This window comes from Echinops telfairi, unplaced genomic scaffold (genome assembly GCF_000313985.2).
Source record: "Echinops telfairi isolate 266 unplaced genomic scaffold, ASM31398v2 ScPeMD7_7424;HRSCAF=8462, whole genome shotgun sequence".
Lineage (NCBI taxonomy): Eukaryota > Metazoa > Chordata > Mammalia > Afrosoricida > Tenrecidae > Echinops > Echinops telfairi.
This window is the reverse complement of record NW_022111324.1, coordinates 79744027-79765842: the sequence shown is the minus strand read 5'-3', so window position 1 is coordinate 79765842 and position 21816 is coordinate 79744027. Positions and strand designations below refer to the sequence as shown.

Here is a 21816-nt window from a genome sequence, read left to right as displayed (position 1 = left end):
AAAATCATGTTGGGATGACAGATTAAGAGGAGTCCTCCTCTTCAATCCACCACCTTCTAAAAACTATTGTCATTCATACTTTAAGTACATGGATAACTCCTACAGTTCCAAGGAAGGAAATGTCTAATTTAAGAAAGATCAGATTTGTCCCTAAATGTTCTTTGGATTACAGACTCCTGAAATTGCTCCAGTTAAAACATCAGTGGCTCATGATTGATAATCTGCAGAGAGCCTGGCCTATATAGTTTAGCCAGGAACCCAGAAGATAACCCAGGGAAAATTCAGGAGGAAGCTGCGATCAGCTACAGAACTAAAAAAGAAGACCCTCACATTTGCCAAGTGCCACACAAACAATCTCATTCACTTCCTTTGACAAAATCATGAGCTAAATCCTGGTGTGCTTATTTTATAAAGCAGTACACAGAAATGCACTCGTGAGTTCTTCTGGTCTCGATGGAGAGACCAAACTTACCCTGTTAGTTGAAATATCCCAAAAGCAAACAAAATGTGGGAGATGATAGCTTATGAGACACAGAATATTAGGCAACTGTGGATATTGAGATTTGAGAGATAATTCAGCCGAATAATATACTTGTTTCTGCTATTTCCTTAAGAGAATTTCTGGACTGTGGTTCATAGAGAGGGAACCCTCGGGTGGGACTCCCTGAATGGTGAAGTTCGAGCCGTAAGTCCAGGACAGAGGACTGCAGAGCAGAGAGGTCTGGAGACCCACACAGGGGTGGGTGTGAGGGGCGGGGAAATTACTCTGGATAAAATACACTTGCTATCTTGATCATGGGATCAGCAGCATCAAATATGGGGCAACGAGCACAATGTGATCAACATAAAAGATGCCACTAAAGAAGTGCACAAGAGGTTTGTAATAAAAAACACGACACATATACTTTGCCAGCAACACAAAATACCACCGCAATTTGAGTGTATGGTAACAATATGTAGCCCTATAGGCATATATATGTATGGGTAAGTACAGCTATATACATATGTGTGCAAAAATAGAAGTATCTTGATGTATGCGTATGCATGCATATAGAGGACACAATTAGAGTTACTTCTAAGACACGAGTAAACATCTTGATTTTCTGTTTGGAGACTTAGGAGCTTAGTATTATGAGACAACCCGATTGACTGGCATAATATAGGTCACAAGTTTTCGTTCTGCATCCTAGTAGGGCGAGTAGTGACAAGAGTCTTAAAAGCTTGTAAGTGGACATCTAAGATACAATTATTATTCTCTGCTCATTACCAGCAAACGGGGAAGAAGAAAACCACATTTTAAAATAAGAAACTAGTCGACAAGGTCAAGAACCTACACAAGCCGCAGTTTCATCTAGCCTGAGACCACAAGAACTACATGTGCTCAATTAACATTACTGACCACTCTGATCAGGGACACAATAGGTGGACCTTGGTATAAAAAAACAGGAGCATGGAACAGAACTCAAACGAAGAAGTCCAGACTTACTGGACCAATGGAGTTCAAAGGTACCCTAAAACATCACCCTTATATACTCTTCGAACCTTGAACTTAAACTATCCAGAGGACACCTTGGCGTAAAATAAAGGATTGGCACACAAAATAAAGGATGTTACGCCTGAAAATAATGCTCCATTAAAATTTTTTTTAAAGCACACATATCTACAAGGGGGTACCCCCCACCCAAAACCAGGTTTTTTTCTCACCAAAGCTATGTAGTTAATTTTTTTTTCCACAAGGCAACCTTATCGCCTTCAAAGTACTCTCTATTACACTTAATACATTTGCCAAATCTGTGATTCCATTCTTGGAAATATTTTTCAAACTCATCTGTTTGGACTGCTTGAAACCTCCCTGATTTTTTTCACCTCTTCTATGTTGTCAAATCACTTTCCTTCATTCACGGAAACAAAAAGAAGTCACACATAGTGAGGTAGGTGAGTAAGGTACATGGGGCAAGAGAGGCATGCTGGTTTTTTGCCCAAAAAAGGAGCATTAGATGGATGCGTGAGCAGGTGCATTGCCATGGTGGCAAAACCGTCCCCCATCTTCCACAAATCAGGCCTTTTGTGGCACACTGTTAAGCTATCTTTTCAGAACCTTTAAATAGAAACCTTGATTAACATCTGACCTGGTGAAATGAACTCCAAATGCACTATGAGTCAACATTTTCACCCGTTCAGGAAGCTGATGGGTGTCCAGAACAAGGTTTGTCATCACTCAACATTTCACCTTTTTGGAAATGAGAAAACCACTCATACACTTGAGTTTTTCCTGTAGTGCTGTCCCTGTAAATTGTTTTCAACATCACAACAGTTTCTGCCGCATTACTCCCAAGCAGGAAACAAAATTTCACAGCCACACACTGTTCTCTTAAATCAGCCATCACAGAAAATGAGGTTCAAGTGAAACTGCTTTCATGAAAAAATTCACTGTGACCAGAGAGAACCTTCCTAGGTAATGCCACTGGGTGCACCAACTCAGTGTGAGTTGCTGGATGCTTGCCTAGTGGGGGAATTGGGGGGCAGAGTAGCCCAGAGCTATTCTGGTTTTGGGGGGGGTACAAAAGGAATGTGGGGCCCAAAGAAACAATTACTCTAAAGCAAAGATGAGATTATAAGGGGAGAGGCACTAAAGTACTTTAAATAGAAAAACCAGAATATAGTTTTAAAACATCATTAATAGCACTGAATAATTTGTAGAGATTGTCAAATAGAACATAATTTGATGTGCAAACTTCCATAGAAAACACAAAGTATTATTTTTAAAATGATAACCAGACATTAAAAGAAGCAGGAAAATAACACTGAAAATGAAGGGATAATTGGAACTAACCAAGAGGAGCTTCAAAAGCTTATGAGAAAATCCCAGGATCTTTTTTTCACCTTTATTGACATATAGGTGCCATCCCATACATTGCAATGATTTAAACACACGAAAAAGAGTTGTGCAGTTATCACCACAATCAATTTTGGGACCTTAACTTCATTCTTGTACTCACTATTATTAACGCCCCACTACCCCCAACCTTCCTGCAACAACCCCAAGAAACTATTCATCTAGCTACTCTCTATAGATTTATCTTGGGTTTCAAATAAAGAAAAACATACAATCTTCCCCACAATAATTACAAAATAAAATACACAATGACTTCAATAGAAAAGAAAGCAGAAAAAATTTGAATAAATTTAAGATGGGTCAAAAGGGAGAACAAGGGGCAATGTGTCAAATTTCCTAACTACATCAGCCTTAGTCCACTTTCCAATCACTTGGAGTGGGGTTCTTCTAGGCACTTAATTCAGGATTTTGGGCTTGCTGGCCCACAAAAGTGGAGCTGAGTGCCTTTAGGCTGAGGCTTACGTGAGTGGGGTGCCTCTGGGCCTTTGTTCGGGAAGTTGGGTTTGCTGACCCGCATGGCTTACATTGAATGCCTTTGGGCTGAGGTTGATAGCAGAGTGGTATGCCCTTCGAGTATTTGTTAGCAGACTTGACAGAACTTTGTAAAATAATGAACAACTGAGCCTTGAGCGTTTCTCATTACAACTTGTTAACTACTTCCTAATAAACCACTTAATCATGCATTTTGTCTGTGAATAGCTGTTGCAGTGAATATAAGATCCTAGAGATCAAATAGAGAACATTAATTAAGAGAGTGCAACACTTTGTCTGATAGCAAGGCTATTCACCTCCCTGGTCTATGGTCACTGGCCACTCGGGATTCTCCGGGGGCCACTGCCAGTGGATGTTGTGCTTTCACTCTTTTCCACAGCCTTCTGAAACTAGGTCCTTGGAATAGCATTCCCTCCTGTGTCTTTGGATTTTATTATTTACAACCCTTGGCTCACACAGGCTGTGTGCTTCTGTGGGTATTTAACTGGCACCTCACTTAGACGGTTGCTTGTTTTAAAACATGCCTTTTTGATCATAAACCCTAGACTTTATTTTCTGATAGCTTGGAACCATCTGATTTCTTCACCACACTTTGGGACAGCATTCATATCTTCAATGATCTCATCAGTGAGGGCAACTATTGAGTAGGGCCCTAACCTAAGAACTAATGATTCTTAGATTCCATTATATTTTAATTATACTTTTCCACAAACTTGTTGAAGCCCCTTCACATAATGAGGGTGTATCAGAAAACATTGCTGGCTTCAGTTCCTAGATGCCTGGTTTTATGTCAAACAAAGCGCGTTCAAACACGCCTCTGTGATCAATGAATGACTGCAGGCACGTTCTCTTGGTAGTACATTTGTCTTAGTCTCCTTAGCCTTCCCTTACAAAAATATTATTTTTTTGGTATTATGGGAAAAGATTATCCTAATGTCAGAGCTAATAATAATTTAAAAAATAAAACTCAAATCATTGAAGCTTAGCAGTAAGTTTATGAGAATGATATTCCATATAAAATAACCAGTTTTTAGATGATCAAATACTTTAATAAAGATTGATAAGACCTCAAAATAAGCCAGGAGAGGGGAAATCGTCAGCCTCAATGAATACAGAAATGATGGTTGAGGTGCAGAAGGTGGGAGAGGAAGACTGTAAAAGTACTGTTGATGAGTTAGCTACTGAAGTTGGGATTTCACCTGTTCGGGCTTTTTCAATTTTAAGTGAACTTCTTGGCCTCAGCATGTTTTCAGCTCAATGGTGCCAAAAGCAAGTTCATCAAAGGATGACAAAAGCTAATGAAGATGATTTCTTGGAATGAATTGTAAGTGGGAATGAGGCTTGGGTTTATGAACAGCACCCACAGCAAGGGATCAACTGGGCGAGTTATGTTCAAGGGGTCAGCTTAGAAGGTTAGGATGGCTGTTTTGGGGGATTCCCTTGGTGACGTCAGAGGAGGTCCAATGTAGCTCCATGCCATCTATACACCATTTTATCTTCAATTTCCAACTCCAGTCCTGAGAAAAATGGTGGTGAACATTTACAGGAAGCACAGCATTTCAGTCAGGCAGGCTCTCCCACTACTCTGGTCCATCTACAACAAAGAATTTCTCACACTAAAGTCTTTATATGTTGTTGATACTTAACCATCGCCAATAAAACCCCTTAAAAGAGAGGTTATGAAACTTCATTTTTCGTTTATTCCACTTTGTATCGTGCAAGATTGAGTCGCAGTAGCATGTTAGGGATATAGTTATTTTTAAAGCAATTGTATCCTCTGTTCTGCAACCTAATTATATAGTCAGGAGAAGGCCAGCTATCCGCATGGACTACAGATTACAGGGCAAAGACAGAGACCAATTTGGACCTTCAGGCTCTAATAGTCCGCTTGATGTAATGGAATAAAATCATAATGTATACATAGTAAAACAGAACACAGAGAACAAAGGCACAGTTTATACTGTGCTGAAGAAGAATATTATAAAACACCTATAATTATACCTGCATGACTCAATATGACAGTCACATTTAGACAAAGGAAAATCAACTTTCTGCTCTCTACCCACTGGCATGTCAGTAGTCACAGAATGTTGGATTTCGTACATAGTACTCAATCAGGAATGGTACTAGGCAAGTGTACACAAGCCATTTGCTATCATGGAGAACTTACTACAAGGTAGCTGCAGAAAAAGCCATTGCATAACAAATGAACATAGTAGATGATAAGTACAAGCAGGTAAGAAGCTGGTTCCCCATCAATAATTTTCAGCTCTCTGAGGTCAAGGCCACAGGATTAAAAAAACATAACCCAATTGGCCTTGCATAGTCCTTTATATTCTAATGTGTATATTTTAAGTCTAGACCTTGACCAAACCAAATTACTCACATGCTTCACTCTTCCACATGAAGCAATAGACCAACTTCCCCCACTCCAGAGCTACTCTATACCAGATAAGGCTTGTTGAGCCTGCTAGACGTCAGGAAATGCTAACGCCTCCTCTGATGTTACTGTTTGCCCATTTGGACTCTTGGTGACTGGGTGGGTGCAGAGTGGGTACGACATGGGTTGCCCAAGGTTCTGATCTTTCAAAAACAGTTCACCAGGCCTTACTCCTGAGGTGTCTTTGGGCAGATCTTTCTACTGAGGGCCCTCAGGATGGACTTGAATCTTCAACCTTTTGGCTAGTAGCTTGCACCACATAGAGACCATCCTTTAACTTAATGGTTCTCAAAGTGCTACCTGTGGAATGACCTTGAACTCTCAAAAACCCAGGTTGCTTTCGCTCCCAGGCGTTCTAGTTTAATTGCTCTGAAGTGGGACATAGGGGTTGGAATTGTTTTATTATCCCCAGGTGATTCAAATGCTTAGCAAATTTGGGGTCCTAGTGTTTTACCAGATTCGTGCTCTCCATTACCTGTGTACGACTCACTGTCCTATGTCCACAGCAGGCAGACTCTTCTGGCCACTGGTGACTATAATCGAATTAACCCAAGGCTTTGGACAGGCTTGACCTCCTACTGAGAATTTGCATTTCCACCCAAGATACCGAATCCAAATCTATATTTTAAACAAATTCACTCCATGATTTCTAGAGGTCACCTACAGATTTTGGGGTGGGGATGCAAATTTTTAGCAGGAGGTCAAACCTGAATGAACCAATTCAAAGCCTTGGGTCAATCTATACACTTTTGCTCCCCCAAATTGAGCTGGTTAACAGGCAGCTGTGTTTTCCCCTAAACCTGCCTGTTTATGCTACTTAATATTATAAGAAAAAATACCATCCATGAAATGTTTCATAAACCAACAGGAACATGTGACTGTACAAAAAGAGTTAATGTTTTTCCAAACAAACCTAGACTCAATGCCTTGGAAAGAGTTGATACAATGAGTTATTAAAAAGAAATGGTTGAAATAAGTATGTATATTAATGAGAAATTATAGAAGAACTTGTGAGAATCTAGACAATGTTTCTATCCAGATGGCTGCACAAGTGGCGGATGACAAGTTTTGATTGTTAGCACTACTGTTTCTTTCCGGTATTCTCCTTGCCCAACCTTCCTCTCTCCTCTTTTAAGATGAGGCAGCTCTGACTTAGGTGGCAGGGAACCTTGACATTGTAAGCAAGAGAAGATGGTTGATAGGTTGAGGTCCCAGAGGAGGGAGAAAGGGGCCGGAGAAAGAAGGCCAGGAGGAATCCAACCTGTGATAAAGGAGTGGAGGAGGACGAGAATTAGAGGGACGAGATGCTGAAAAGGAGAGACGCTAAGCAAACACCAGATTACCCCTATCTTCTCAGTAAGTTGGAGGCTGGTTATCTGCTGAGAGTGGTGCGTGAGGGTGTGGGGACAGAGGAGGGGGTTTGAGACAGCCGCTGTGATGGAGGTTATGGGAAGGACAGAGACTATTAAGGGAATTCCTCCCAGGGAAAGGTTTGAAAATGCAAAGCTGTCCCTTCATTCTGGATGAAGGAAAATGAGCGTCCTGCAGCTGCCCTTGCATGTAGACATCCCGCCCTGCCTCCTCTAGGAGTAGTGCTCTTCCCTGGCTCCCTTTCCCACAAACACTATCCAAATACTGGATCTCTAAAGTCAGGATGGGAGCCCGAGTGGCACAATGGGTAAGCGCTCAGCTGTTCTCTGAGAGGTTAAGGACAACTCTATCATGAACAAATTATCTGACGGTATTACTCGTATTGGCTTGCTTTAGATGCCCAACATACCCCAATTACAAGCACCTGCTCTCTGGTCAGCAGGGCTTTAAGATCTTTGCCCTAATGTTTGGAGTTCTGGAGCCATTGTATATTTAGCTTAGTCTTTATGAATTATGTGGGGCGGGGGAGCCTCCTTATCTCCCTAAGAAGTCCCCAAATGATGTACCGCATTAGTGTGCTCGGTTGCTAACTAAAAAACTGGAAGTTCGAATCAATCCAGAGGTACAGTGGTAGTTATATAATTGTTAATTTGAGAGGTTTATGAGTGAAGGGGTGGAGTCTAGTCTGTCAATCGGATCATAGACAATGAGGCCTCTGTGTGGGTATGGCCTTCTCCTGAGAATTCTGGGAATTCTGGTATTTCCTCCTTGGAAGTGGGAGACTCTCTGCTCACACCCTGGGAGACAGAGCAGCTGACAAGACACATGGACTCACCCTGATGCAGAGACCCCTGCCAGCATTGAGATGTTTCCAACGTCACTGGATCCAAAGACTTTCCACCCACTGGCCTGTGATCTTCCACATTCGGCGTAATTGCATGTGTTTTGTGAGTCTGAAGAGGACTTTATAGATGGGTATCGGACACATGGGATAATGTTGGACTTATGGACTTGATCTGGACTGGGCTGGGATGTTTTCTCAATGTTCAATTGCTCTTGTATATAAATACACATATGTGTGTCCATGGATGTGTTTCTCTAGTCTACCCAGACTAACACAGGTACCTTAGAAAAAAGGCCTGCCTAGCCTACCTCTGAAAACTCAGCCATTGAAAACACTGTGGGGCACAGTTCTATTCAGACACACACGTGTCACCATGAGGTGGGATCAACTAGATGGGGTTAAAAAGTAACAAAAACCCTCTAAACCAGGAAACTACCCAAAGCTTAAATTTTTCTTTTCCTATTTTGAATATTTCCTGTGTTACTGAAAATGTTTAAAAACATTTATCTGTCTGTCTATCTATGTGTACAAGCGTGTGTAAAATGCATAGATGGGGATACAGTCCCGATGCATTTCCACTCCCAGTGGGCTTAGTTCTCGCAGCAGAGGGCTCTTGGAATTGATCATCTAAGTTTTTAGTGGCCAAGTAACTGCATGTGCTCTGCTGCCTGCTTCTCTGCAGGGTAACTAATTAATAAATGTACTCTTAATTGAGTTTTGGCTGCCAGGTCCACGGGAATGATTACTTAGATAAGTAAACAACATTTCCATTTTAAACGACACTCCAAACCTGCTGATTATACCTTGTGTCTAAAGCAGATATGAACGCACTGAAGTCACAGAGGCCACGGGCTGGGAAGCAGTGCACGTCCTGGTTCCAGTTCCTTTCCTGTCCTGGAGCAGCAGTACCAGGGCAAGCAGATAGCACCCTGATATTTTGGGGGTGCAGTGGTGAAGCACTGGGCTGCTAACTCAGAGTCGGAAGCCATCAGCTGTTCCCTGGGAGAAGAGGTGGCACTTCCATGAAAATTGTAGCCTTGGAAACCCAGGGGGACAGTTCTACTCTGTTCTATAGGGTCGCTAGGTCAGAAACAACACGATGGCCACAGGGTTGGTTTTGGTGTCCCCTACAGGCTGGACTTTTGTCCCTTCTTTGTTCTCATCCATTGCTACATTTCAAAGTACCTTAAAAGTCTTAGGCATCATTGGTGGATGTCTTATTACTTTAACCTGAGTTGATGATTTAAAAACAAATCTCCATCATAATCTTAGGACAAGAAGATGAATTCAATGTTACATATTTAATAAATGCCCAAGATCCACTGAGAATTTTGGTGGGGTAGATAAGAGCGCTCCCTATCGTAATTTTCTGCAAGCTGGGTCTCAAGTTCTTAAAACTGAATGGGAATTAAAAAATACGTAATTATACTCATGCAGAACCTATCCACAGACCAAGAGGCAGTCGACAGAACAGAACCAGAGATAGTGCATAGTTTAAAATCTGAAAAGGTGTGTGTCAGGGTTGTATTTTTCACCATGCTTATTCAATCTGTATGCTGAGCAAATAATCCGAGAAGTTGAATTCTGTATAGAGGTTGGCATCAGGATTGGATGAAGGCTAATTAACAGCCTGGGATATACAGATGCCACCGCCTCGCTTACTGAAATCAAAGAGGCCCGGAGCACTGACTAACGAAGATGAAAGACAGCAACCCGCAGTATGGACTTCTTCTCAACCTAAAGGAAACAAAGTCCTCACACCAGAATTAATACGCAATATCATGATAAATGGAGAAAAGATTAAAGTGGTCAAGGATTGCATTTAACTTGGATCCACAATCAACACTCATGGAAGCAGCAGTCAAACAATTGGATGGCAAACTGCATGGGCACATCTGCTGCAAAATAGCTCTTTAAAGTTAAAGAGCAAAGATGTCAAATTAAGAATGAAGGTGCCCCTGCCCCAAGCTGTGGTGTTTTCAGTCACCCGAGATGCATGCAAAAGCTGGACGATGGCCAGGGAAGACCCAAGAAGAACTACGGTCTTTGAATTACGGTGCGAGAGAAGACTATTGAATCTATCACAGACTGCCGGGAGAAGGAGAAAATCTTGGGAGACATGGAGACGGAATGCTTCTGAGGAGTGAGGTTGGCAAGGTTTCAGCTCACACACTTTGGACAAGTCGTCACGACAGACTGGTACTTGGAGCAAGACATCCTGCTTGGTAAAGTATAAGGTCAACAAAAAAGAGGGAGGTCTCATCCAGATGTATTGACACAGTGGCTCACACGTGGCTCGGGGCTGAGCGATGCTTTGTTCTGCTGAAGTAATTTCATTGTCCGTTTGTCTTCAAGTTTTCTGCCTACTTCTAGGTTCCAAGCTGAAAGCAGATCCATGATGAAGAAATGGGGGGGAACAAACAAACAAACAAACACAAACCCAACAGAAAGCAAAGCTCTTTTCAGCTTGATTTGAAACCTAGGAAGAGGAGATTAACCCATCTCCTAAGTTTCTCTGCTCAGTGTCATTTGGAGTCTGGTCTTCTGTTGAGTCATCCTTGGTTAAAAGTCTGAGAATCCACTGTCGGCTCTGATTATTGTTATTGTTTACAGCTGTCTAAAATAATAAAGTAACATTTTTCAGATTTCCACATTCACATTGCTAAGACATTATCCAGGGGGAAAAAAATTTACAACCAGCCCACAGATCTTAAAAGAAAAGTAGATAAGCTCTGTTACTATTTTTAAAGGTCTGGATTGTCTCATTCCTTTGTTTCTTTCACAAAGAATGTTACTCCAGCGGGAAGTGATATATGTACTGTGAGCCCTTGACTGAGAATCAATCTACTCCGAAGGGTTTCCATGCAAGGTATCTTGCTCATCCCTTCAGACTTGTCATCTCCTCACTGGTTTTCAAAGGAGTAGGTCTCCTGCTGGTGGTACAATGGCTAGGCCCCCGCCCAGTGTGCTGCAAGTGCTGGCCAACATCTCTGGATTCCTTATGCAGCAGCCATTGCTGGTAGATCAAGGTGGATAGAGCCTTAAAAGCCAGCCTTACATAGTGGCATTTTAGCCCCAGACCAAGCTACATGATAAAAGTTTAATCTTGGGGGTTGAGGGAGTCACTAGGTACAGTTAAAGCTAAGAAAGTAGGCAGCACACACACAAAAAAAGCTAATGGCTGAGACATGTAGCAACATGAATGAACTCCATGCACTAAGAGAAATTAAAGAGGCTAAACACAGAGGGCTACATGCTGTATGACTCCATTTGTATGGTATTCAGGATAAAGGCAAAACTCTAAGACAGAAATCAGAGCAGTGATTGCCAGGGGATACAGGTGGGGACAGGACTACAAAGGGCAAGAGGGAAGTGTAGGTAGTGACAGCATCATTCTGTTTCTTGGTGGTGGTGGTAACACAACTGTTGAGATTTGCCAAAAGCAGGGCTCAGAACTGGTCCCTTCCAGTTTGATTCCCTGCTGGGAATTTGCCTTTCCACCACAGTTACATTGAATCGCATCTACATTTGGACAAGGATCGATAAGAATCTGAGAATCTTTTAAAAATGTTGATTCTGATTCAGCATATCTGGGGTGGAAAGGCCAATTCTTAGGCGAGAAATTGAAGCCCTGGTTAAAACTCATCTAACCACCTCTAAAAAAACAGGTTGCTTTTATTGAAAGGAAATTAGACCTCAATGAACAACAAAGCATGAAAGATTTGGAGAATGGCAGAGATTGGATGAACAGGGACATGGTATGAAGGAGAGAGAGAGCTCCCACTTGGGGCAACAGAACTCTCTGAAAGCTATGGTTTGGAACTGGTTAGCATGAGAGTCTTTGTGGCAACCAGCAGACTTGGGGGCTGTGGGGGTGCTTATAACACCTCTCTGCAGATTCCAGTTGGATGGAAGACTTAATTCCAACTAGACTTAGACTAGAGACCAGGCTAGTCTCATACCTTCAACATTATTTTTCCCCCCTGTGGTATTCAGTGTCCATGGGGCATTCAGACAGTTCTGGGGGTGAGTTGCCTATGTTTCAAAAGTGCTGGCGAGATCTACATTGAGAAACCATAGAAGCTTCGCCTGGCCTAGACAGTCCTGTGGTCGTAACTATCCTTAGAAAGCCCAATGAGATCAATGGACCACTCTGCCCATGGTTCAAGAGCCCCACCCGACACTGAGAACTGGCAATTGATTGTGTTGAGGTCAGAGTGCATGCATTCCTTAAAAGACAAAGTATAGAGCAGTGTATCAAGGTCAGCAGACCTGGAAAGACTCATCAAGGGGGTGGGGGCTGTAAAGCTAACTTTAGGTTTCTGGCAGTGCGGCTCGCACACACAGAAGGGACTGTGTCTGGGGTTTTGCAGTGAACCTTTACTGACTGGCATTATCTGAGGAGAGATCCACAAGACTGATTTATAGAGTAGTTTGCAATAACATACATTGTTTCTCCCAGGCCCATGTAGTGACTCATGCTAATGGTTAATAACATATTGCCAAGGTGCTTTGGTGGACAAATGCCGACCTTTTGTGATGAAAACCTGTGGGAGAGAGGTGCGTCATCTCCTTCCACAAAGATTTACAACCTCGAAAAACCTCAAACCAAACCCAAATAAGTGCCACCAACTCAATTCTGACTCACAGTGACCCTACAGGGTGGGGTAGAACTGCTCCTGAGGGTCTCCCGAGGTGGTAAATCTTCATCTTCCTCCCTAGGAAGTAACTTCTTTTCTGTCCTGAGGTTACCCTGAGTCAGCCACTTTGAGTAGACGTAAAGAAAACAAACCATGACCTTTATATTTGTAAAACATTACCCAGTAACATACACTCTACACTGTTCAGACCAGGCCTAGTCCTTGCCCTCTGCTGGGGTCTGAAAAGGACTGGGGACAGGGAAGAATGGGGGGTCAAGGGCTTAGTTGGTGGCAGGGGTAAGTTAAAGGGTTGTGAACAAAAATATGGCTATGAAGCGCCTTTTGAAAAAGTTTGTTTTCTGAAAGTTCCCATGGCTATACCATAACATAATTATGAATTATGTTTAAAAGCAAACCCTTATATCTTGAGCAGTTCAAAAAAGATACTTTAGCCCAGATGCTGTGCAGTTGTCTTGAACTGCCAGTTACTGTCAAGTTGAACACCAGTGCATGATGAGCCCATGCATGTCAGAGTAGAATTGGGCTCCAGAGGGTTTGCCATGGCTAATTGATGGAATTAGGTTGCTAGATCTTTCTTTGGAGGCTTCTCTGGGTAGACTTGAACCACCAACCTTTGAAAGTCCCTGATCTAGACTGCCCTCAATGGGGACTGGGAGCTGATCAAGAGAAGTAAGGCTGACTTACTTCCACCTTTCCCACTCTTCTCCATCCGGTACTGGTAGATGTGCAGGGTGAAAAGCATGTGGGAGTTGCGGTGGTCATCCTCATCCCAGTCCTGCTGGTGGCTCCTGCGGGAGGCGATTGCGGCATCCAGGAAGAAGGCGGCCTTCTCTGCGGTGGGGGCACGCAGCTCGCTCTGGTTCTGCAGCTGGAAGACAAAAGCTAAGAGCTGAAGCTGCAGGCAGGCGAGGGCATGCCACATGGTCATGGTCTGTGCAGCTGCCTGGACTCTGCGGAGTAGAGGCCCACTCATTCTCTCAGCCTGAAAGTCTTCTGGATCAAGGCCGCTGTACCCACGTGCAATTCTCAGCTTTAAGGATTATGAAATTTAATACAGAGCACACCTAATGAGTAACGCATGTTTTTACTCCTTTACAATGTCAATGCTCAAATCCACAACCACCACATTGCACCTGACTCATAGCAACCCTGCATAGGGTTTTCAAGGCTTTACATCTTTACAGGAACAGATAGTCTCATCTTTTCCCCAAGGAACAGCTGGTGGGGTTGAATCTCCAACCTTTCTGTCAGGAGCCCAGTGCTTCTACAGAGCTTTGAAAATCATAAAACGAGCGCTTCGGAATGGAAATGGAAGGATGTGAGGTACATCAAATACAATGAACCCATCAGCTGCCCACTAGGGAAAGATGAAGCTGTCTCCAAAGCCCACAGGGGCAGCTCTACCCTGTCCTCGGGGGTCCCTATGACTTGGAATTGACTTGCTGGCAACGACTGAGGTACCTCCAGGGGGACTGCCAGCATCAGGTTTCAGCAGGTGGGGATAATAGAGAGAACTCGGTATCCTCACCCGGAAGCAATCCCACTTGGGATAAGGTGGGGACTTAATCAAGCTGAACCATAATAAAAGCAAAGAACACACACAGTTGCCATCAAGTCCGCTCCAGAGTATGGCGACTCCGAGGCTCAGAATTCAAGGGTGCTCCAAAAAGTTTGCGGGGGGAGAAAAAAGGAATTGAAAGATCATGGGATTTTTTTAGGTCCCCTCAGAGTACTGTTCTGCACAGGAATTTCAGTGGTGGATTGTTCAGATGTAGGTGGCCAGGCCTTTCTTCCTTGGCACCTCGGGACAGGCACACACTTGCAATCTCTTGGTTAGCAGCCAAGCGCATCGACCACTTGCAGCAATCTAAGGATTTCTACAACACTCAGCACTTGTCTAAAAAAGCAAAATGAAGCTTCTGAGAACACACGAAATTAAAACCTGGTGCTAGCGATCAAACGAACGGATTATTCTGGACATGAACTAGGGAGCTTAGTAACTAACAGCAAAGGCGAAACCCTCTTCAGGGGCATGGCAGCCCTAAGATGTGGACTGGAGTTTCTCTTGGCTTCCATAGTGCTAGCAATTACATCCTGGTTCTAATTAGAAAGTGGTTATTAGTTTTTCCTACAGCACTACTAATCCAGCTGTAACCCAGTGCCAGAAACACAGTTTATAGAGCTATAAACAGCCACAGTAATGGTTGGAACTATTTGTGTGGAGCAGTAAATATTTCAGTTCGTTGTTAAACAAAAGAAAGATTGTGCTTTTTTTTTTTTTAAGGGGTGTAAAGAAAGTGAATTAAATCCTCCTCCCTCCCACCCCCGCTCCAAATGTTACAACAATTGTGGTTCCTGCTTATTGTCAATTAGATTCAAGGTACAAATATTTAGGCTGGGCGAGCAGATGGCCCCGCAGCTGCAGGCCACGAAGTTCCAGTCCACTGTAAAGTAAACATTTGTAAGCCGCCCAGTTTACATGCCGAGTGATTCACGGGCTGAACTGCCACAGGCTCCCATGACAAAGGGGGAGCGACCCAGGGGGTCAGCTGAGCTCTCTGGTCAATCACCTGCATGCCACAGATGGGGTCCTCGCAGAGGTACACCCCAGGGGACTGGCCGTCCTGCAGGCTGCCCGTGGCCACCTCAGACAGCAGGTCCCGAAGGGTCTCCTGTTTCCCCGACACCTCCACTGCTGAGATGCGGACTGAGAAACGGGCTCCGGTCTTTTCCTTCCGTTCATTGATGAGCTTGAAGAGCCACGAGATAGCACAGGGGATGATGCCGAGGCTCTGCATGGAATCATCTTTTCCAATCATGGTGTAGGATTTTCCTGGGGTGGGGTGGGGGGGAGAAAGAAGACAGGGAAGCCATGTGAGTGTTCAGGCCCCAGCTGTTTCGTAGAATCTCAAAAAATGGAGGCAAAACACAGGGCAGAGACAACCTAAACGCCCACCCACAGGAGGATGGATAAACACAGGTGATGCGGAGGCACCATCGACTATTAGTCCTAAGGAGCAATGAAGTCCCGATATGTGCTCAACGTGGATGGACCTTGAAAGTATCAGGCTGTGTGTCCTCAGTCAGGTGCTGGGGTCGGGGTGGGGGTACGCAGTCATATGAAATATCTACACTAGGCGTATCTATAAAGATCAAATCTTCTTAGTGGTTACCCAGGGCAAGAGGGAGCTGGCAGAGGGCAGAATCATTGTTCAGGAAGCACAGCGTTTCAGTTCACAGTGATGGAAACTTTGACAGTGGCTATTGGTCATGGTTGAACAACGTGATTAATGGAATTGCTATCCCTCACTCGTCCATGTGCAAACGTTAAATCGGCACATATTGTGCTATATAAATATTTTTAAAACAGATCCAGAGGGTGCTGAATAAACGCATGGGGAAGAAGGGAAAAAAGCAATGCAAATGTGAGAGAAAGAGCAAGCATGAACAACAGCAGCAGCAGCAGCAAAGATCACCTCTGCGACTACTGATTAAAACAGCTATCATAAAGAACGTGAGAGCCCAGGCTGAGGACACAATTAAGTGCCGGTTTACCTTTCGGAGGATCCCGGACGGATGCGAGCGCTGCAGCGGCTATGGCTGCTCTACACCCAGTGAAAAGGCAGGGGCCTTTCATCATGATTACAGATATTTTTTATAGCAGCCCCACAGGTTAACTTCACATACTTACACTTTATATCCTTTCTCACGTTAAATGCGGTGTATATTTTTATAGCATGAGCAACTTCCATTAAAATCTGGATCACCGCTTTGATCACAGATGGGCTGAGGGAGGCAGAGGTGGCCGTGAGATGAAATGGACGTTCTGTCCTGGCCTCACAGTGGCCTCTATCGCTTCCCCAAGGGGTACTCTATGGAGCTCTTCCCAGGACTAACTGAACCTGCCCATCAAGTGGGACCTGACGAGCAGACAGCCAGAGGTGAGGCATGAGAAGCACTACAGGGGATGAGTCATCGAGACCCCGATGGGACCTCGTGGACACTGCTGACGGGGCTGCAGACGTGTGTAGCCACTGTGGAGACGAGCACGCTGCTTCCTTACAAAGCGAGAAAATGAAATAGGATATGGCCCAGCAGTCATATAGGTACGGAGCCCAGAGAAATATGAGGGGACTTCATAAAGTTCACAGAAAAAAACGAAATGGAAAGCGAATGGGATTTTTCACGCCCTATGGAAGTCCTCCTCATGACGAAACACGTGTGCACGCATGCTCATCGCAGCATCGTTCACAGTACCCAGGAGATGGAAACAAAGCCAGCGCCCCTTGATGGGTAAATGGACAAACTGGTACCCACATCCAGTGGAATGCCAGGCCATGAGAGAGAGCGATGCTGAACCGATGCGACGTCTGACAACACAGATGAATCTGCAGGGTACTATGCAGAGGACAATACGTCAAACACAAGGGCGCATATGAGAGCACTCATACAAAGCCAACAACGGGTTTGCACACAGAAATACGTATTCTTTGCTGGTTGCCAGGGAAGGAAGAGGGGAAGAATTTAACCAACTAAATAATACATAAGAGATCATTCTGGTGAAAGGAAAGGCAATGCTTAAGATGGGGGGAGGCCGCACAACATGGCCAAGGCAAAAGAAGACCCTGACAAGCAGCCAAGAATAACACAGCTACAGAAAACTGGCTAACCTAGACTGTCCCACAACAGCTGTGAGGACTAGCAACACTCTATGAGCGGGTACCTGTAAATACATATGCTAAATAGGCTCGGGAGGTCATAGAAGAGTACAGCCTTACATATATTTATACAAGGGTAAGTTAAAAAGCATCATTACAAAGTCCCAGGAAACCTTTATTAGACAAAACTACCCAAAAGTGAAGCTGTTGTCTTTCTGCATATCTTCCGTCTAGGTTTATATACTTCTGAAGGTAATTATTGTTTCCCCGAAAGTAAGACCTACTTACAGTTTTGCCTCTCACTGAAATATAAGGCATCCCCCTGAAAATAAGACCTCCCAGAAAATAAGGCCCCCTGAAGTTACTGTAACTCTGGACTCTGGACTGCAGCAGCGGTACTGCTGCGCAGCTCACTGTTGGCCGCAGCACAGCCAAAGCAGACAGGAAGTGCGAGATCTCTTTTAATAAAACAATAAATGTGTACCATATTCTTCTTCATGGAAAAATAAGACATCCCCAGAAAATAAGACATTTTTGGGAGCATCTTTGAGAGCAAAAATAGCGCATCTTTGGGAGCAAAAATTAATATAAGACACTGTCTTTTTGGGGGGGAAACAGGGTAGTTCCATCCCTTTTAACTCTTCCCCAAAGAATTCTGCAGCTTTGATTTACACCGTGTTAAAACGGCAGCTTTGACATCCACAAGGGTCACTTTTCAATGTGCTTTACATTTTGAAGCAAAAATGAATCTGAAGGAGCAAGATGTAGTCTGGAGGGTCAAAGGGCAGAGGGTTTCTGGGTGATGTTCTTTGCTGCCCTCAAAGAATGAGCAGCAACACTGTTGGGGGTTGGGGGTAGGGAGAGAACTCCTTGGATCAACTTTCCTGATCTTTTTCTCACCCATGCTGCTGTCAGTTATCTTAAAACTTCTTAATAAGCCCCCGTAGTTGGCCTGTGTCTTTCAAGAAAATCTATCAAGATCACCCTTTTGGAACCTCAAAAATAACAACAACAACAACAGACCCACCATTTGCTGTAATCTTCTGAGTGGACCTTTCTCCTGGAATTTAACTGGCCTGATCAGTCCCCTTGGAAGTCATTTTTGATTGGAAGTCACACTTGCTTTGGGGATCATTTTTTTCCCCTAACCCTAATGTTTTTTGGATCATATTGGCAAGTTCAAGACTTGTCCCAGTTAGATTTGTCCCATATATCAGTTTGCTCTTGCTTGAAAGACATCAGTTTTGATGTTGCTTGAAAGACTGATGGGCAGATCTACTCTTTGAGCTGGCTGATCATCACCCAAGGCTTTGTTTTTAGTGGTTTTTTGAAGGCACACCAACAAGACTAAAACAAGTACATTACTGAGAGAAACTGTCTGCAGCCATTCATTGGCAGCAGAGACAGGCTTAAACATGCTCTGTTTAGAACAAACCCCGTGCATCTGTGAATTGGAACCCTGGTACCAATCCTTTCTTACTTACTCTTGTAAGTATACTGGTAGATATTTCTACATACATATTCACAAATGTTGTACGTATGCTCATATAGATTAGCATACAGAGATCACAGTTAGGGAAACTACTTATCAGGTCTGAGCCACTGAACCTAAAGGCTAACGGCCAGAGTCTTGAGACATCTAGGTCAATTGGCAAACAGTTCATAAAGATAATCATCACAGTCTGGTGAGTAGCGTCCGAGGTCCTACAAGTTTGCAAGCAGTCATCTAAGAAGCAACTCTTGGTCTCGTCCCACCTGGAGCAGAAAAGAATGAAGAAAACCAAAGCTATCCTGAAGCCATTCGTGCCAAGGACTAGTGCTCCGTGTGAATCACAGCCTCCTCTGGTCAGATACCAGAAGCACTAGCAGTGCTGCTCACCACTACCAACCACCCTGACCGAGAACACCGTGGAAGAACCTCGTGAGAATGATTAAAAAGGAAGCAAAACAAAATTCAAAGTCCACATAAAAATCCTACCCTCACCCCACCCCCTCCAAATCCTGATCCATGTGGCTTCACTAGCAAATTGTGTACCAAACTCTCAGAAGGGTTGACATCGACTCTATTCAAACCATTCCATAAGATGGAAAAGGATGACATACCTCTGAACTAATTTTATGAAATAAGCATAACTCTGATTCCCAAACCAGGGAAAGATACTAACAAAAAGGAAATTGTACACCAACGTCCTACGTGAACATAGACGTAAAAATTCTCAACGAAATCCTTGCCACTAGAACACAATGAAAAATCAAAACAATGTTGACCAAAAAGGATTCGTACCACATATGCAGATAATTCAACATTAGAAAAGCAATCGTTGCAAGTCACCACATAAATAAAGGAAATGACCTATATAATCCTATCAATTGTTACAGAAAAGGCATTTGACAAAATCCAATAAATACCCATTCCTGATATAAAAACACCGAACAAAACAGGAACAGAAGAAAAATGCTTCAACATGAATAAGGGCATATACACAAAAACGATAGCCAACATCTAAAGAGAGATTTAAAAGATATATAAATAAAACAACAAAACAGCACTACAAGAAACTCAAATATACCTACATAAATAGAAGAACTGACCTACATAATGGGGAAAAATGTTACATATTTAACATTGTGTAAATCTCAATATGACTCAAAGGAATCTATAGATATAAGGTAATTTTCATCTGGAGTCCAGTATCATTCTTTAAAGAGATAGAAAAACAATCACCAACTTTTCGTGGAAAAGAGAGTCCAGATAAGAAAATCATTATAGAAGCACGAAGTAAGCGGCACTTCCAGATTTTAAAACCTATTCCATAGCTGTGGTAGGCAAAGAAGATATGTCTGTCACTGATGAGAGACGTTTCGTTTGGCAAAGAAAGATACCTAGACCAGCAGAACAGAGCTATGGATATAGAAACTGTCCACTTTTGGATAGTTGATCCTTGACAAAGGGTGGAAACCTGTAACATGGAGGATTGTCTGTTTAACAAATGGTGCTGACAAAAATGATGCTGGATGCCCCTTTGCAGAAGAAAGGAAGAGAATTGCTCTCTCTCGCTGTCTACAAACACTCAAGATGAATCAAAGAACGGAATGTGAGACCTAAATCCATAAAGCTCACCAAAGAAAAATAGAAACCAATTTAGGGTCTCCAATACATGGCATAAATACACTATAAACATATCTGAAAATGCACAAACAGAAGAAGACAAACCGGACAAGTTTAATCAAACACGTATGTATGTGCATCATAAGATTTTACAAAGGACAAGAAGAACGTCTACAGAATATGAAAGTAAAAGGAACAACTTGTGGCAACAATGTATTAGACGATCCCGAAAATGTACAGAAAATTTCAAAACCTCAACAGAAAAAAGACAAGTAATCTAATTTAGAAATGAGCAAAGGAACATAACTGGAGATTTTACCTATGATTTTACATGTCGTGACTGACAAACACATGAAGATAGGCTCCCAAACAACAGGCACGACAGAGTTACAAATCAAAGAAAAAAAGTGAGATATCATCTCATCCCAACACGAATAGCAAAGCTAAAAAAACTTGAAACCAACTATGATGGCGAGGCTGTGGGGAGACGAGAGCCCTCAGACATTGAAAGTGCAAATGTAAACTGTTACGACCACTGTGGCAAGAGGTATTGAACTTCCCTAAAGAGTTGGAAATAGATATACCTTATGACCTGGAAATTCCGCTACCAAGTAAACTGGGGTAAGTCAAAATGCATTTCCATGAGGGGTCCAGTTGACACTTGCCTAGGTTTATCCCAAACAAAATGTGTTTAAACATGACTCTGTGATAAGTTCTCTCAGGATCTCAGTAATGCACTTGTCTTAGTCTTGTTAGGATGCCTTAAAAAAAAAAAAAAAGGTCATTCAAGACATCTTAGGAGATCCACTGGCCAAGTGTTAAATTCCAGGGACAGAGGATGTAGAAACTTCCGTTTTACCATGGTGTAACTTGAAGAATTTAGGATGCTGCCGAGAAAGGTTAAAAAGATGGAAATGCTGCCTTCAGAAGTGTATAGACCCAGATAGAGGATCTATCAAGAAACAATAGCTTCACATTTTGATATTGCTGTTTACTAAAGGTTTCTCTAATCTTAGAACAATACTATTTTACTGATCCTCATTGCATAGATTAGATATGTGACATTTGGAAATATAAATACACATATATAGCTGCACAAGCATGGGGGCTTCAACAAGTTTATGGGAAAAAAATGAAATGAAAAATAATGGAGTTTTCCCACAAACTTTTTGAAGTCCTTCAAATAACCATGAATATAGGATAGCAGACAGGGGGCAAAGTTATGAAAACTTCTTAGGCATAACCAGACACCTTGAGGGATGAGTTGGTGGGCCTAGAGGCTCCGGGCTACACGCTCAGGGGACATCAAGGTCAACTGACATAACAGTCTGTCCACAAATACATC

At 43.0% G+C, this 21816-nt stretch overlaps 1 protein-coding gene across 1 annotated transcript in view; it reads right to left on the bottom strand.

Annotated features, from left to right (window-relative positions):
• The window catches only part of LOC101658537 (kinesin-like protein KIF26B), a 100679-nt gene that overhangs the window by 69279 nt on the left and 9584 nt on the right, over positions 1 to 21816 (bottom strand). Inside the window, exons 3-4 of the mRNA XM_030887824.2 lie at positions 15275 to 15537; positions 13389 to 13572 (exon numbers count right to left, since the gene is read on the bottom strand). Of these exons, the coding sequence (XP_030743684.2) occupies positions 13389 to 13572; positions 15275 to 15537 (447 nt within the window). The remainder of the gene's footprint in view (positions 1 to 13388; positions 13573 to 15274; positions 15538 to 21816) is intronic.